General features: G+C 39.8%; 2 protein-coding genes across 3 annotated transcripts; both read left to right on the top strand.

Annotated features, from left to right (window-relative positions):
- The first annotated feature begins 4331 nt into the window (after positions 1-4331).
- On the top strand, positions 4332-11103 carry LOC140303416 (von Willebrand factor A domain-containing protein 1-like). Of its 2 annotated transcripts, none has more exons than XM_072382175.1 (5): positions 4332-4453; positions 7927-8466; positions 8606-8884; positions 9855-10130; positions 10351-11103. In XM_072382175.1, exons 1-5 carry the CDS (start codon positions 4369-4371, stop codon positions 10605-10607), a joined length of 1437 nt encoding a protein of 478 aa, XP_072238276.1. In that variant the 5' UTR covers positions 4332-4368; the 3' UTR covers positions 10608-11103. The 2 variants fall into 2 exon arrangements, with proteins under 2 accessions (XP_072238276.1, XP_072238275.1); XM_072382174.1 differs by having other exon boundaries at positions 4333-4453; positions 10325-11103.
- A 248-nt stretch (positions 11104-11351) lies between these two features.
- On the top strand, positions 11352-17169 carry LOC140304022 (olfactory receptor class A-like protein 4). Its single transcript, XM_072383043.1, has 7 exons — positions 11352-11360; positions 11454-11460; positions 14652-14773; positions 14856-15200; positions 15432-15695; positions 16561-16806; positions 16957-17169. Exons 1-7 carry the CDS (start codon positions 11352-11354, stop codon positions 17167-17169), a joined length of 1206 nt encoding a protein of 401 aa, XP_072239144.1.
- Positions 17170-17243: the final 74 nt, after the last annotated feature.

The raw sequence follows: 17243 nt of genomic DNA, 5'->3' as shown, positions 1-17243 counted from the left end.
ATAGACTTATCAACTCAGTGAAAACATGCTCAAACATCTGTATTGTATGTGAAGTTAGATTTTCTGGCATCATTAGATTGTCAACAGATACAGATGTGTCGCTGTAAAAATTAACTTAAATCCAAAACTTGATGGTCACTAGGGCTTTAATTTGGAGCAAATATGAATTCATTTTTTTGCCATCACAAATGTTCTTTTCACCCGACAGCATTTTTACACCAGTCATGATCATGTTGATTGATCATATGATTTTCATGCTAGCAGTTTTTAAATGTTGTTCAATACTTCAGCTGCTACAGAGGTTTCTCAACAACTACCATCCATCCATTTTCTATACCCGCTTAATCCGTCGGTCGGGTCGCGGGGGGGCTGGAGCCTATCCCAGCGGCCATCGGGCGAAAGGTGGGGTACACCCTGAACAGGTCGCCAGCATCACAGGGCCACACAGAGACAAATGAGACAAACAACCATGCATGCTCACTCTCTTTCCTAAGGACAATTTTTTAGACTCACCAATAACATGCATGTTTTTGGATGGTGGGAGGAAGCCGGAGAAGCCGGAAAGAACCGACACATACACGGGGTGAACATGCAAACTCCACACAGAAAGGCCCCAGGTGGGGATGGAACCTAGAACCTAGAACCTGACCACTACACCACCGTGCAGCCCAACAACTACCATATGAATTAAAAATCTAATTCGTACAGATATTTCTGGTTTGCAATTATTCTAATGACTCATAATTTCTAAGGACTCTTATTAACGCTTTACTTTTCTCCATCCAACAAAAGACTGATATGTAAAGAGAAAAAGTTATTTATTATATTGTTTTTCATCAAATGTTCACAACGACCTCGTAACAAAACCTAACGACCTTGTAATGAATCACTCTCCCATCAGCCGTGGCTCTACTTTCTGTTGAGCACTTTGCACACTAAAGTTGGATGGTGATCGCTGCGAACCCTTTTTTTTGTCTGCAAGCACGGTAAATTTGCTCATTTGTCCTTTGAGACAGTGCCTTCTAATCAATACCTGTAAATGCTCTGCATTTTTCCTGTCTTCACAAGGGAGACATCTTACTTCATGGTCATTCTTGAAAGCTTTCCCTGCCACCACAGTTAAGCCTGAACATTACTGCTAGGTGCTTAGATGCTCACTCCACATTTTAAAGGGCATATTCATAATGAAAACATTCTTACAAATAAGTTGGATGCCATTTCCTGTTTGTCCTTTGTATAGTCAATATTACTGTATAACAAATCCTGTTAATTGAGAAGGCAGAGGCTGAGGAAGGTGACAATGCATTAATCTTAAGTTAATAAGCAGGAGTACTTTGCAGAGGCAGAGCTCACTAACACGATGTTAATAAAAAGGCTGTTTAATGGCACACTCCTCAGTTCATGACAATGCTGCGAACAGAGTGCCGGTAGTTAAACATGTCTTTATGCTGGGAGCACAGATGGAATTTATAACACTTTTTGAAGGGCCCTCTCTGACATTATTTGAGTCAGGTGCATGAACAGGATTGAGCTGGTGTCTCACATATTGAACTCATAATGATAGAAATGAAAAATAAAACAAATGTGTTTGAACAGAAAGGGTTGCAGTGATGAAATACTGAAATACTTCAACATCATAAGAATGTGAAGTAGAGTAAGGATGATAATAACTAATAATTAATTACTAATAAGTAGTATGTTATGTTACCGTTGTTGGGCTGAAGAGCAGCAATGGGAAGGAAACACTCAAATGACCACAAAGAGAAAAAAGGTCATTTCTTGGGTTAAAAAGAATCTGGGTGAGGCAAACAAATATAGAGTTTATTCTTTTAATCGTTAAAGTTCTGGGCCCCAGTGGCCTTTTTTGGACAATGGTTATACAGGAAAGGGGGCAGAGAGAGTTGGGGAAGAAATGCAGCAAATGGCCTCAGGCCAGGACTCAAACCAGTCAAGGAACTACAGCCCTGTACATGAGGCTCCTGCTTAACCATTCGAGCTATACGACACCCCAGAAGTTTATCTTTTTATCCCTTATAATGAGTTTGTGTTCAGGAAAACTTCTGGAGTTATTTCTTCGAGTTCATTGAGTGGGAGTTTCAGACTATACCTTGACTCACCTCTTAGAGTTCATGAGTAGCCAACTGCTCGCTGATTTTTTTCAAGCTTGTAGTCAGCTGATTTTAAAATTGTAAACCTGACTTTGAACCTTATATTGTTCAATACAAGTAGATCCTTTGTTGTCATAAAACAATAATGTAGAGTCCAGTATCGGTGTTTACAGCATTTTGCACTTTCAGTAGCAACTTCAACTTTTGCTTATGTTCAAAATCACTCTTTGACTGGATCTTTCATTTATTATGACATGATTGCATTTCATTTGGTAATATTATTAGATGTTAAATATCATCATATAGTAAAGCTGCAGGTGGTGTTTGTGTAGGTGGATCCAGTGCGAAAGTGAGAGTAAAAATCACATTATTTCCATCCTAATTCCTTCACTATTACTGAAAAAAAACGACTGTGCATGATGCACAGATTGTTTTGTCACAGTCTAAAGCATATGACAAATTGAATATCTGATCAAATGATGGTGACAGATGTCAAGTCAGCCCCCTAAATGATCACAAATCATGCTGAAATAAACATGAGTTCCAACCAGAGGTCATTGCATTGAGTTAACTGAGGTTGGACCAAAGTAATGGGAAATTATCGTGGGCTGAAAAATATTAAACGAAATGTGACATCTTAACCATACTTGTTTTATCTGAAACATTAAAAGGTATGTAAATAAACATGGAAGTTTTAAGACTGAAATCATTACATCTTATCAGTCACATCAGTATTGCAGAGTAAGACGTCTGTGAAAAGTCAGGCCTGAAGTGACAAGAGATAACTTCCCCCAAACTGTTTCCAATTATTATCCCAGTTGTTGTTTCCTCAGAGCCTGACCTCTAAGAACAACACAAGACATGAAGTTATCAGCACCTTTTTTGGGGGGTGGGGGGAGTACATTCACTGAAGAGATAAAGGGAATTTACCAAGTCAGGTTAGAGTTACAGTTTCGTACACTGGGGTATTAGATCTGGAGGAAAGCCAACGGTATTTTTAAAAGGAGTGGCATATAAGCTAAATGTATGTCAATTGTTGACTGTTTGATTTATAAATGTTTTAATTTTTTTTGCCCCTCCATTATGAGGATTCTCATAAAAAAAAACTTTGTCGACAAAGAAAAATAGTCTATTTCCCAATATACCAGACAACTTATTTGAGATCCAAATAAAACAAATGTGTTGCCATTAACATGTAGAGACTTGCATTTCTCTCAGAATATTTCATGAACCTGAAGACACACTCTTGCAGAGACTCATTACAGATTGCATCTTTTTTTGTAGAATGATTTAATCCGTAAAATACAGTGTCTCTACTATTGTTTGAATCTTATCCTGAACCGCACCCTGACTGACGCACAAGATGAAGAAAAAGAGATAAAATCTCACCTGGGCAAATCTTATTTACCCACACTGTGTGGGTAAAGTCATGAAAGAAAAGCTTCATGTTGGCAGCGAGCATATTCAGGGCACTCTCATTTCTAGGGGGCACATTCAGTCAAAGCACTTCATTTATTCAATCTTTTTATCCTAATTTGATAAAGCAAACACACACACACACACACACAGAGAGAGAGAGAGAGAAGCAGCGATGTGGGAGCAACAGTATTAAACTGTGATGAATTCATGTGAATAGCCTGCATTTGATCAAAGTTATCTTTCTGCTATGTGTCAGTTGAGATATTCACTGTAATCCCGTGTAATGGGCAGGGTGATTGGTGTTTGCTGCTGTTTGAGCCAAATGGGTGTCACGCCCTGTGGCTGTCATCCAAAAGTGGTTTTAATTTTTGTGGTCAGCCTTGGTTGTAAGAGCTCAAGGGTGTGGGGAACAAATTCTCATTCTCATTCTCAAATGTTACAACCTCTGGACAAATAAACGAGAGTGCAGTCATCCAAAAGTTACGTTATTAAATCTAATAAAAAATTAAATAAAATAGAAAATAAAACAAAGTCTTCAAAGAAGGTGACAATGCATGAGTTTCTTTTACCTGCACCAGGAGGAGGAGAAACCCGGACTAAAGAGTGCACTGTGTTCTTCGTGCAAACAATACCGTAGAGAAAGTGAAGGTATGACGCAGGTGTTCACTGAGAGAAAAGTCAGGGAAGCTGAACTCAGCCAATGGAGCTGCGTAATAACTGCAGACTGGAAGAGTTGTCACAGCGAGATGGAAAGTGGTCTAACAAGATCCAGAGTTTATCTTAACATCCAGAGGTGCTTCTAATCAAATGCACGATTAGTTTTAAAACTGCTTGAAAAAAGATGAGGGGTATTTTCCTTCGCTGCGTTTTTCTCTGGGCGACGCTGCAGCGGAGCAACAGGCAAACTGCAGCTGTACCTGCCTCAGGTGAGTCGATGTCTTACACTGGGGACACGAAAAGGGAAAAGTACGGGGGCACGGGGCCGAATCAAACATAAACACCACACAGACACAAAACTTAAGTGGAAAGGTAGCAATCTTATTATTCGGGATTCAGATAAGAAAAATACTGTTTTTTTCAGTGCAGCCTTGGCTTAAAGAACAAATAAACCATCAGGATTATGGTAATAATGCTTTTTTTTTTTACCTTTACAACAAGAGGGGATTTTATAGCAGCTGATGAGTTTGTGATGAGCCAAACCATAAGTCGAATTTAGGAAACGGCAGGCAGGCCAGGATATTTTCCACTCAGTCTGACTTGAACTTGGAGCTAACATGTTGCTTACAATGTGTACGTAACTTTGATCTATTTGAGCACTTTTAACTTAAAAATTTGTTTAAAAAAAGACGCATGAACTATGATGCAGTTGAACAGATCCAACCAGTAAGTAATTAAACGAGCTTAGTACTAATATTTCAGTGAGAGATAGTCCAATAATTTTAGTACATTTCTGTTGTATTTCTATATGAGCAAGAGTTCAATTACAGGACATGAAATTATGATAGAAGTAAATCTTGAGTCCAGCTATTTTGTACTGCAAATGCCATTCCCTCAACCTCAGATGACTGGATGAATAATGGAAGACTAATAAAAAGATAAGCAATGGAAATAAGATATTTAGGTAAACCATGCCTACGAACAAGCATAGTAAAGTTATGTGATTGGTGAGGAAACAGTGGCTCAAGTAGAAGCCAGGATTAGGTTTATTTTTTTCGTATGAGAGCGGGTTGGAGGGTTTGGCTGGCAGTCGGTCGCAGTCGAGTCGGTCACTGGCAGTTTCCTAGAGACCATGAGGGCAGTGGTGGACTCAGATTGGCAGTCAGGTATACTAACTTAGAGACGGGCAAACAGGTTTTTGAGTCACACTGAGGTTTAACAGCAAATCATAGATTAATTCACACTGGTGCACTATAAAAGTGCTATAAATAAAAAAGGGTAAAGTATAGGGCTGTGGAGTTTGAAAATGCAAACTCAGGCGTTACTTCAATGAGGCAAGAAAGCCATATGTTGTTTATGTGTAAATGCTCTTGGTGAGTAGTGAACAGCTGTATTTTTAGTTAAGTAACATCAGGCTTAGTTCTTTATGCTGAAAACTGCGGAATTCACAGGTAGCCACCTGTAAACGTTGGAAGTCATTGTCTCTTTTTGACTCTGCCCCCCAAAAGCTCACGTGGAATGTTTGGAATTTTTAATTAATATTTGGTTTCTCCCTTCTGCAAGAATTCATACCGAACACGTTTTTAAAGGCAGCTGAGTCACGGTGAGTTAATGCGTCCTTTTATGTGTCCTGATCAAAGATTGACTGGATGGTTTACCATCTGCCTGTCTGATGTTACATTCATGTTGATTTCACACTCTGTAAACTTCACAGGAAGCACTAACATATGCCTCATACATCTGTGCTGCACTGCAGTGTGGCATATGGCCTTGGCACAGGTTAAGGCCAATTTTATGACAGATGACATCCTCACATCTCCTCTCCCACACACATCATGCACCTTTCCTCTCAGGAATGCAGAGACAGGGCAGTTCTTGTTCGTCTCAGTCAGTAACTCAAATGCCAGGTCTTTCTGATGTGTATACATTTCTACAACTTTGGCCCTTTTTCGCCTTTTTCTCCAGCAGCATCTTTACTTTGTAATCTCCGTATGTTTTCAGTGTTTCTTTAAGTTACTGTGTGTCAGCTTTACGTCTAATTGCGCCATTCTACCTGATTTCCTGTCCGCTTTTTGAGTTCATGCTGCTAGATTGTCTGCTTAATGTCTGGTTAATGCGTGAATCATGTAGGCTGCAATTAGTAATGACTCGTTACGTGATCAGTGCCTTCATATGGCACTCAAAAGATCCTGATCCTCTATCAGAATGATTCTGAATGCTAAAGTCAATATTTTGGATATTTGTACGAGTTTTTGGTATAAGATGAATATTTCATGGTGTGAATACAAAGTGATTTCTAGGAGGCATGTGACTTAAAGGAGTTGGTTAGCTTAATTGGAAATTATTGCAGTAAGACAAGTTTTTCATGACAAAATGGAACACTTGAGCCAAGCAACCAGTGTGTTTTCAATCGACTGGAGAGATCCCAATGCATCTTTTTCAAATAGATTTATCTAAAATGTCTGCTCACTTCCATATGATTGACAGACTTTTGTGACCTCTGTTTCCTCACTATCTTAATTCCTCTTCTGTTGCTTGATTAAAATGAATTTTGTGAAGTTTTTTTTCTAACAAGTGTTGACACTGTAAGATCAGAATAGCAGATGCTTTCACTTATGCATGAAGAAGAAAACCCATCTGCCTGTTACTGCCTCTCATTCTTCTATAATTTTATTGCTTACCCAAGTATTGTGCCAGTTACAAAAGGATCAGCCTTGCCTCAGATACCTTAAATCAGGGTTGCTTTTTTTATGTTGCCGAGATTAATACGGCCACGGCGCAATGATTCATTGCCGGTGACAGTATCTTTAAGGAGGGAGTGTAGGCACCTCATAAGTCACCACATTTTTTAAAATTTCCATTTAAATTAAAAATGTACCAGCCTGCGGGTTGATTCAAAGAATGCTGCTGTAGTCTTGTTCATTTTCATGCAGGCTAAAAACACTTAACGACTATTGAATAGATTAATGTGAAGTTTGGTCCATGTGTTTATGTGGCATTTTTAAGGCCCATTTTGGCCTTTTTTTTTCTTTTTTGGCTTTTTTATTGTTTGAAAGGGCATCAACTTTGTTTTTCCTTGACTGAAGTTATTCTTTGACTCTTAGTTTTGTTCAACTGGAGTGAAAGTTAATGTAAAGTAACTAACCAGTAAAGTCGTCTGGTTTGGGCTTTTGTTTCTCAGTCGCTGTTTTTAAGATATCATGATGCAAGTTTGAAGTTTCAATCAGGTCTAAGGTGCATTATAGTGCCTTCAGTTCATAGTTTTGTTTTCTACAGCCTGCTGCTTCGATGATGAGGGTCACTCTTACCTCCTCACTGGCTTTTCTCGATGCAGCAGACAAACACAGTTAGCGGCTTATTTGTGAACAAATTACAGCACTCAGCAGATAAAATATGTCCCTTAAATGAAGACCGGAGCTAAAGGAGAGTAAAGATTGAATTTATTTTCATCAGAAATATGATCTTGACCGAAAGATGTTTATTTCTTATCTATTGGATGTGAAAATTAATAACATTTGCATGCTTTTTGGCCGCAAAAGTACCACAAAAGTATCTACTACATCAATAAATCTACAAATACTTGTTTTCCCTACCAAGAATTTTTCTATTGCAAATAGCAGCTAAAATAATCCCTTTCTTCGGGGTTTTAAATCTGTATGATTTAAAAAAAAACATAAATGGCATGAGGATGACACCTGCATATTAAACTACATTTACTGTTTTTTTTTCTCTTGTTGTGCAGTGTCGAGCCGCTGTGAAGGGGACATTCTCCTGTTGCAAGACTCTTCAGGAAGTGTTGCAAACCATGACTTCTCTTGCTTTTTGCGCTTCGCCTCTAATCTACTCCGTCCCTTTTCTTTGGGCCGTGGGCATGTAAGAGTGGCTCTGCTGCAGGTGGGCACCAGCCCTCAGCTGGAGTTTAACTTGGACGACCACAATAATCAGGAAAGTCTGCAGACAGCCCTGCGGACAGTCAGTCAGCTACAGGGAGATACTAACAATGTGGCAGCCCTAGAAGTGGCCCAGCAGATCCTGACAAAGACAGAAGGGAATGGGCCAAAGATTTTGCTGTGGCTGACCGATGGAGTACAGCCTGGAGATGTGGACAAACCAATGTTGGAGCTCAAGGCACAGGGAGTTTCTGTGTTAATTGTTTGTACCATATATGGAGATTACCAGGTGTTAAAACGTGTGGTGACACCTCCTCTTGTGTCCCACCTGTACTCTGTAGACATAGATAGCATCAACATCATCACAGAGGACCTGAGGACGGCCATCATCAGTATGTGTGAGGTTTATGATTGAAGATGGACATTATTTTTAGACAGGAAAATAGATTTTCATCACAGATTTGTTCATTCCAATCTCTATATTTTCTCTGTTTTCCCTCTGTCCTCCCTTTTTGTGTCTCGTATCTGTAGAAATTATTTGTGCAGAACAGCTGAACGTGATACATTTGACCTCCCATAGTGCTGTACTCCAGTGGAGTCCTATTCTGACTGCAGACAGTGGTTACTACGAACTGCTGTATAAATCTGTAAGAACAACCAGCCCTGAGTTCAGAAAGACTTTGTCAGGCGACTACAGCAGAGCAGAGCTGACCAACCTGCAGCCTGAAACTACATACACAGCATCCCTCCGCCCAGAGTCCAACCAGAGGCTGTTCAGCACACTCTCTGTGGACTTCACCACACTTCCTGGTATGAACATTTAAAGAGGAAAATGAACGTTTTAACACGTGTATCTTATTGTGCTGTCATGCTCTAAAAGAAGGTAGAAACTGTTTCAGATTTCTCAGCATCTCCTTTAGATTGTTATGCCTCCCAGGAGTAATTTCATGTGAAATGAGGCACTTGTCTGCTAATTTGCAACTTGTGATAACACACACAACCCTTGAATTGTGCATCTACAAAGCAATCCAAAGCTGCTCAGGGTTTCATTTTAATTGAGGCGTTCAAAAAGGTGACTTCTGGTGTTTTGTTATCATTATCAGCCCAGTTTTACATAAAAAAAAGGAAATCCAGTCCAGAAACGGAAAAACTTTATGCTGATGAACAAGAATTCTGTATTTTATCTTTTAAGCCACCCAGCACAACTTTCAAAGTAACAGATGTGTGCTTCACATGTCCAGCACATTTTCTGTCCTGTGGGGGTAAGACTAAATCAAGCAGTTTGGAAAAAGGATATTTTGATGTGATGCGTTTTTGCAGTGTCTGCTTTAACCTAAGCAATGACGTTTTTTTCTAATTTTAAACAGTTTGCAAGGTGTAAAATTGTGGAGGAAAAAAACTGTAAAGCTCCAGGAAAAGAGATAAAATCGAAATATAACGTTTTAAAGTTAAGTTACCTAAAAATGACTTAAAAACTCTGTTATTCATCTTGATAGTTGTTCATACTGGTCAACCTCTCAACTTTTGTCTCCCAGATTGTGTCACTTGTTAAATGTGGCACAACACTCCTTTTATCAGTATTTCATGAAGTGCAGTGACAACCTGTTCCTCATTGCTGTTATTTTTTAAATTCTGTTACACAAAGAAAACAAGTAAGTCCTAACTGTGGACACGTATCAATAGATGAAGTTACTGAAACTGGTGAGATTGTTAGCTGTATGACTGGGTTGTTGGATTACCATCTTCTCATAGGAGGGGCCCTCTTTCTGTGCATCCTCAGATGTTTTAAGTCCAGCAGAGGTCTCCTTATCTGAATCGGGCCCTCATCAAATCCGTGTCAGCTGGGGTCCCCTACAGCTGGATCGGGTGCAAAGATACACACTGGAGTATGGAGCCATTCCAAGTGGACGTGTACAGATTATGGCGTTAACAAACCAGGCAACCTCTGCCTTATTGACCGGCCTGGAGCCAGGCACTCAGTACCTGGTCACAGTCAACGCTCTGCATGTGGATGGAAAGGAGCGAGCCATGTCTGTGAGGGCATGCACTCAGGAAGGTACATTGACCATCTTTTTGGATGATGTTGAGTTTGTGCATTTCAGCTAATTGATATCGCTTTGCTTTCCTTTAAAGTTGCCATTTAGGTGTTCTTTTGTGAATCAATTTTGCGTGTTGAGGCTGTATCAGCTTCACTTAACCAGGCAGTATAAATCTTTGTCTCATTTCTCCTCTGTGTTTATCCTGCAACAGTCTTGCCTGCTCTGGTCGACCTCCAGTTGGCTCCAATAGAGGGACAGGTGGTGCAGGAGGTGCAAGCAGCATGGCGAGCCCATACAGAGGGGTTGGAAGGCTTTTGGGTCAGCTGGGAGAAACAAAACTACCAGAACCCCCTCTCAGACCGCTCCATAGCCACCATTTACTTACCCCCAACTACACCTTCAGCACAACTCACCCACGTTGCACCAAACAGTCGAGTGTGTGTGTCTCCAGTCTACAGGTCGGGACGAGGAGACGGAATATGTTGCACTGCTAACATGCACAGTGGTTTATTGAATTGAATACTATCAAGTATGTGAGTGTGCATTGGTTTTTTTTGTCTCCATGACCTTGTGATGGACTGGTAACCCACCCCAGTTGAGTACCCCACTTCTTGCCCAATGACAGCTCAGAAAGGCTCCAGCCCCCCCTGCGACCCTGAATTGGATTTAGTGGGTATAGAAAATGGATGACTCAACGGGTTCATAAATGGTTAATTAGAGAGAGAAGTTTCCTTTCTCTTCTCTTTAAAATATTCCAGACAGTGTGGTCAACAATCAAAGTCTGTCAGGCAGCTGGAGCAAGAGATTTGGAGATTTTATATTATTTCTTGAGGCAAATATTTGTCTTTAGGTAAATTGTTGTGACAGAAAAGTCTTTATCACAAAACCCCAAACCAACCTGACAACAGTTGAGCAAACATTTACACTATTAAATCTTGCAGAAACTCATTTGTTCGAACATATCAGTCAGTGAGGAGTTTACAAAGGATACAGCCATTGTGAAAATTAAGTAAACTAACCCCAAACTTTTTTTAAGTCTGAGGTTTCACATATATGAGCATAATAAAAAAAAATCATCTGGTCCTGACCAGGTCTTAAAATTAGATTTAAAAAAACAACCTTAGATGAAAAGAATACATTATGTGTTACCTCTTATCATTATTTGTGTAACAAAACCTTAGACAAAATGCAGGAACAGGGAGTAAACAACTAAGTACATCCTTGCTGCTTCCAGAGAAATGAAGAGGGTAAGTAGCAGCCAGGTGCTGCTGATCAAATGTAGCTAATTAACTGATCATCAGCGTTTATGAGCACCTCTTTAAATGACTGTTGGTCTGCAGAATTCGGGTGTGTTAACACAATGCCAAGGAGGGAAGACATCAGTAGTTATCTTACTTGCTGCACATTCATCTGGGAAGGGTTAAAAGGCCATTCACAAACTATTTAGAGCCCATTATTCCACAGTGAGGAAGATTATTCACAAGAGGAAAACATTCAAGACAGTTGGCAAACTTCCCAGGAATGGATGTTACAGCAAGTTCAGCTCGAGGTCAGACCATGCAACACTCAGAGAAACTGAAAAATAAACCCAAAAAAGTAGGGTATCGTCTCAGACTCTAAAAAACCTCGGTTAACATGTTACAGTTCATGACAGCACAATTAGTTAAAGACTGAATAAGGATAGCTTGTTTGGAAGGGTTGCAGGAGAAAGCCTCTTGTTTCTAAGAAGAACATGGCAGCACAGCTTAGATTTGCAAAGTTGCATCTGAACAAAGTGGCACAGCATATCAGCACAAACCTCACACCAACTGTCAAGTGGTGAAGGGGTAATGATTTGGGCTTTCTTTTCGGCCACTGAACCTGGACGGCTTGCGGTCATTGAGTCAAACGTGTGACCATCTTCTCTGACAGTTAATGCTTGTCTGAAATTGTTTCATGCAACAGGACAATAATCCCAAACATTGCAGCTAATCTAATAACATTATGTCTGAAAAACAAGCAAAAGAGAAAAATGAAGACATTGCAACAGCCCAGCCAGAGTTCATACTGTGCATAAACAAACATTGAAAACCTCAATTAATGAAGCAGCATTGTAAAAAAGAGTAGGCCAAAATTCCTTCAAAATGATGTGAGACTGATAGCATCAAACAAAAACAAATTCTTCATGTTATTGCTACTAAAGGCGGTTCTTCAAACTCCTAAGTCATGGGATGTTCTTAGTTTTTCACACACACACACACCGTTTCTACATTCTATATATTCATATTATGATATAACATGTCGTGTTGTTGTTGAAGATATATTTATCTAACTTTAAGACAAGGTGATGATTTTTAGAATTTCTCAATTAATTAACAAGCTTAGAATTAAAAAAGGGTGTACTTTTTTATTATGTCTATGCCATCAATATGAGGAATACCTCCTGATTTTCAGTTAAAATATTCTAAAAATGGTATCAAAAATCTGTTTTGAAAGCACCTTTTAGCTCAACTTGAGAAATGTTCACATTTGAAGAAATGCTAAAGAAGAAAAAGAAAGAAAACTCTGAAACAAGGCAAGTCCTCGCAAAGGTTACCTTATCCTTGTGTTTACAAATGAATAATGCCTGATTTTACAAAGGTATTTTTTTCCAACTCTGCTTTTCACTTCTCTGTTGACAATATAATTAGCTTAATGAGCTGGAAGCCAAAGATGCTTTACAAGCACATTAGATAACTGCAAACTTAAGTGTAGTTTTTGTAATGAGTGTACATTTTGTTTTTGTTTTTGAGCTAAAGTAATTATATTCATCCTCTTAATTGGATGAACCCACTGTGCAAATTACAAATGTCTTAAAATAAATAAACACAGAAATCACAGTACTGCAACAATTACTTTCCTTGTTTCAGTCAGTCATTAACATTCAGTGGCTGGAACATACGTGGCATTGAAATCACAGTGTGGTTCTGTATCATTGTCCGTGATGGAAAGTAGATGTGATGAAGATGATGGGTTGTGTCAGAGCAAATGCCAGTTACGTCAATAACAGGATACTGTTCAGTGAATGTGAGGATTTAGTGCTGATGGCTGATACTGTGAGTGTTGATTCGAATTTACTGATTTCGCTTGTAACGCTGCTGAATTTACTTTTTGCAGTTTTGTCGGGTTACATCTTCCTCTTGGAAATGAGGAAAGTACACTGAGGAAGTCTTCCTCAATTACAAACAAACAAAAAAAACCCCTGCTGTCATGTGATTTCTGATGTTTAAACATAGTGTTTTGTAGGGCCATCTAGTGGCTTTTGATTGTAATCAAATAAAACTAGGTAAATGGAGAACTTTGTGACATTTTGTCTTGAGAAAGAATAAAATTAAATTACATTTGAGTGTATGACATCCATTAAAGAAACAGCATTTTAATCAGGTACTGTTAACTGTGGCATTAATGTCTCACCTGCTCTGATATAATGTATGCATTAGGTTTCACAATATGTTACAGTTACTGTCAGGTAATTTAAAACAATATGACCCCCTCCTCTTATCTGTGCTACTAATGGAAATATATCTGCATACATCAACTTAGTTGTGTATATATATATATGGGTCATTCAAGTTTAAACATTGCTTTTAAATCTTTTGTGAGCTCTCTTCTTATTGTAATCCCTGAACTGGTTTATTATTAATGTATTGGGCTTGTCCCAATCAAGACGCCCACACAAGCCATTAATTTGGATATCGGTTGCAATTCTCAATCACTGGGGCCTCAGCCGTAATATTTTGTTAGAGTCTAATTAGATTTTCAGAATGGTGAGGTCTGTATAGCCTGAATATAAAGAGGAAGGATGCATCCATCCATTTTCTATACCCGCTTAATCCGTCAGTCGGGTCGCAGGGGGCTGGAGCCTATCCCAGCGGTGATCGGGTGAGAGGCGGGGTACACCCTGGACAGGTTGTCAGTCCATCACAGGGCCACACAGAGACAAACAAGACAAACAACCACACATGCTCACACTCACTCCTAAGGACAATTTAGAGTTGTCAATTAACCTAACATGCATGTTTTTGGACAGTGGGAGGAAGCTGGAGTACCTGGAGAGAACCCACACATACATGGGGAGAACATGCAAACTCCATACAGAAAGGCTCCAGCTGAGAGTTGAACCTGGAACCTTCTTGCTGTGAGGTGATGGTGCTAACCACCACACCACTGTGCAGCAGAGGAAGGATCCCTTAACTTAATTTGTTATTAACCTACCAGTGAATTCAGAAATGGGTTTGGATGAAACTGTCATTGACATAAAGTCAGACTGTAAAATAAAAGAGCTCTCAGAGTTTTTGTTCATCTGCCGGAAAACCAACTTACAAGCAATTGCACACATGCACGCATGCAAAAAGGTCTCCTCTTCCCTCGGGGTGATGGTTAAAGGAGTCAAGTTGCAAAGAAAGCAAATTTGATTCAGGTAAACTGATTAATCCCCTGTGCTTCATAAACATGCACCTTCAGCTCCCTACGGCCTAAATAAATTGTGATGCTTTGTGACTTTCTGTGGCCCCCGACAGGAGATTACTTATCAGAGGGTAGTGCAGGCAAGTCCATTTTTTGCAGTGATATCACAGATGGGATCACCTTTATCCACATGCTCTGTGAAGTAAAGGCTTTAATGATTGCTCCTGCAAAGAGTGTGAGGAACTTTATACTCTACCAACAGGGCGATGTTGGCAGCATTTTGTGGAGGATTAAACCGCTGTATATCTGCTGCATAGACATCCAAAAGGAAGATGGAGCTGGCTTTGAGACGGGCAATTAAAACTGCCTCAGAGAATCAGGATTTGGAAACAATGAATGGTCTAATGGAAAATGATGACAAACTTGTGGGGATGGGGCTTCGCACCTCAGTGTCTCGTGCACAGACAGCATTTTACATCATTCTGGTGATGCTAGGAATTCTGGGTAATGCCACTGTAATTGGGGTAATTGGGAAGAGTGTGATCCTGGACCGAAGTGGTGGACATAATTCGGACATCATCATAATTAATATGGCACTGTCTAATCTGATGGTGTCTGTGACGAGGAATACATTGCTTTTCATCTCAGACATTGGGTTAGAGGTATGTCGTCCTTGAAATTAAGTTGGTAAGAAGAGTCACTCTTTACTTTCTATAAATCAACTAGATCTAGTAACCAACAGCATGCACTTTTTTTCTTTACTAAATTTTTCTTTACTAAACAGTTCTGCTTGTGGAGTTGGTGTTTTCTACTGCAAACCCGCAATAATATGCATATGTTCCTTATAAGAGGAAAACCAGATAAACATTTACATACATGTCGGTCTTTTACAGCTGTACTCATCTAAAGGGTTGTGTCAGCTCCTCATGGGAGTTTGGGTGTGGCTGCGATCAGTCAATGTGTGGTCAACACTCTTCCTCAGCGCGTTCCATCATCAGACTCTGAGGCGTGTTGCTCCTACTGTCGGGAACCCTCAGATATCCCGGGGGACTCCAAAGACCCTGCTACTGAGTCTAAGCTTAATCTGGTTTATCAACCTACTTTACTCCATTCCTGCTTATATCTTTTCCACAAATGGAAATGTGAACACTACAGAGGTGAGAACAACAAGTGGTTACATGAGTTTAAATGCAAGGGTCATACTGTAACACTGGTTTTACTTTTTTGAATGATCTGTTCACACCACAGCCAGCGAGATTTTTCATAGACTTTGAGTCTTAGCCTCATTCTTTTTCCTACGGTGAGAATAACTGTTTGCACACATATTTCATAATACAAATCAAACAAAGCATTTAATCTGCATCACCAAAATAATATGAAGTCTGCATTTATTCAGTTTAAAAGAAAATAAAACTCATCCCAACATATCCCAGTGCAGACTCACAAACCGTACTGCCACACAATAACAACAATGATGTAAAAGAGTTGAAAAGCAAGTGTGAGTCCACAAACTGATGCATGCCAAAATGCAAAACAACCAACTAAACAAAGCAAATGGAAACCTGCAATCTGATTTTCAAACTATTGTAGACTCACATTTAATTGAAAATAGTGAAAAGACAATACATTTATTTTATAAAGTGCTCATGTTAGATTTGATGCCAGCAACATGTTTGTTCAGACAGGAGGATGTTTACCACCGTGATCTATCACCTCTGCATTTAACAGCAAGCTCTTTAAGCATTTGGAATTGAACAATACAAATATTGTAGTTTTGAAAGTAAAATGGTTTCCAGTTCTTATTTCATACAGGATTTCAGCTGCTCCACAGGTTGGAGTCTTTTTTTAATGTATTATTTCTTCATCCATCAAATTCAGTTTTCATTGGGTGACAGATCAGGACAACAGGGAGCCATAGCCAATTTGGGTTTGTGTCAAAAAGTGATTTCCTTCTATCTAAGGAGTGAACACACCTCTCTAAACTGTATAGTGTTTTCTTCTTTCTTCCTCACCCTTTCTTAGACCCTGATGCTGGTAAGCAGCACAACGCGCCCCCTGCTGGGCTGTGTGTGGAACTTTCCCTCCAGCTACAGTGGCCTGGCCTACGCCACTACGTCCATGGTGATACATGAAACATTTCCCATCGTCTTGATGGCATGTACCAACCTGAGCTCCCTGTACATACTCTACACCCACGGTAGGGTGCGGAGTTCAGTGAAGGATGCACCTATTATAAAGCGGGTGCCAGCTGAGAGGCGAGCCGCCAAGGTGAGAAAAAGACAGAAGCTCTATGGCTGTAAAGAAGTCCCAAAAGTCCTGTACTTTAGTGGCAAATCAGTAACGTGGCTTTATCCATACTGCAGTGGTAACATTTTTATTCTAAGTGTGTGAATTTATCTTTCTTGTGTGACTTTTCAGGTGATTCTGGCCCTCGTCATGCTCTTCATTATATCCTGGGGAACCAGCATTATCTCTGTCAACTACTTCAACTACAACCGGGGCTCGTCAGCCGATTTTCTTCTGGTCATCTCTCGCTTTGCCAATATAATTTTCATTGCCATGTCTCCTGCTGTTCTGGCAGTCGGTCACCGACGGCTCCGCTCATGGATCAAGTCTTTGCTCACTCACTAACAAAGCTGCTGAGGGACAGAACACACTTTGGGCTGCAGCAAACACACTACTCATAAACTATCTCCATAACACGA

Source organism: Leuresthes tenuis, unplaced genomic scaffold (assembly GCF_036924035.1).
Source record: "Leuresthes tenuis unplaced genomic scaffold, fLeuTen1.0.hap1 SCAF_3, whole genome shotgun sequence".
In the NCBI taxonomy this organism is placed as follows: Eukaryota; Metazoa; Chordata; class Actinopteri; order Atheriniformes; family Atherinopsidae; genus Leuresthes; species Leuresthes tenuis.
The sequence above is the reverse complement of the archived record's forward strand: the minus strand, read 5'-3'. Positions and strand labels throughout refer to the sequence as shown.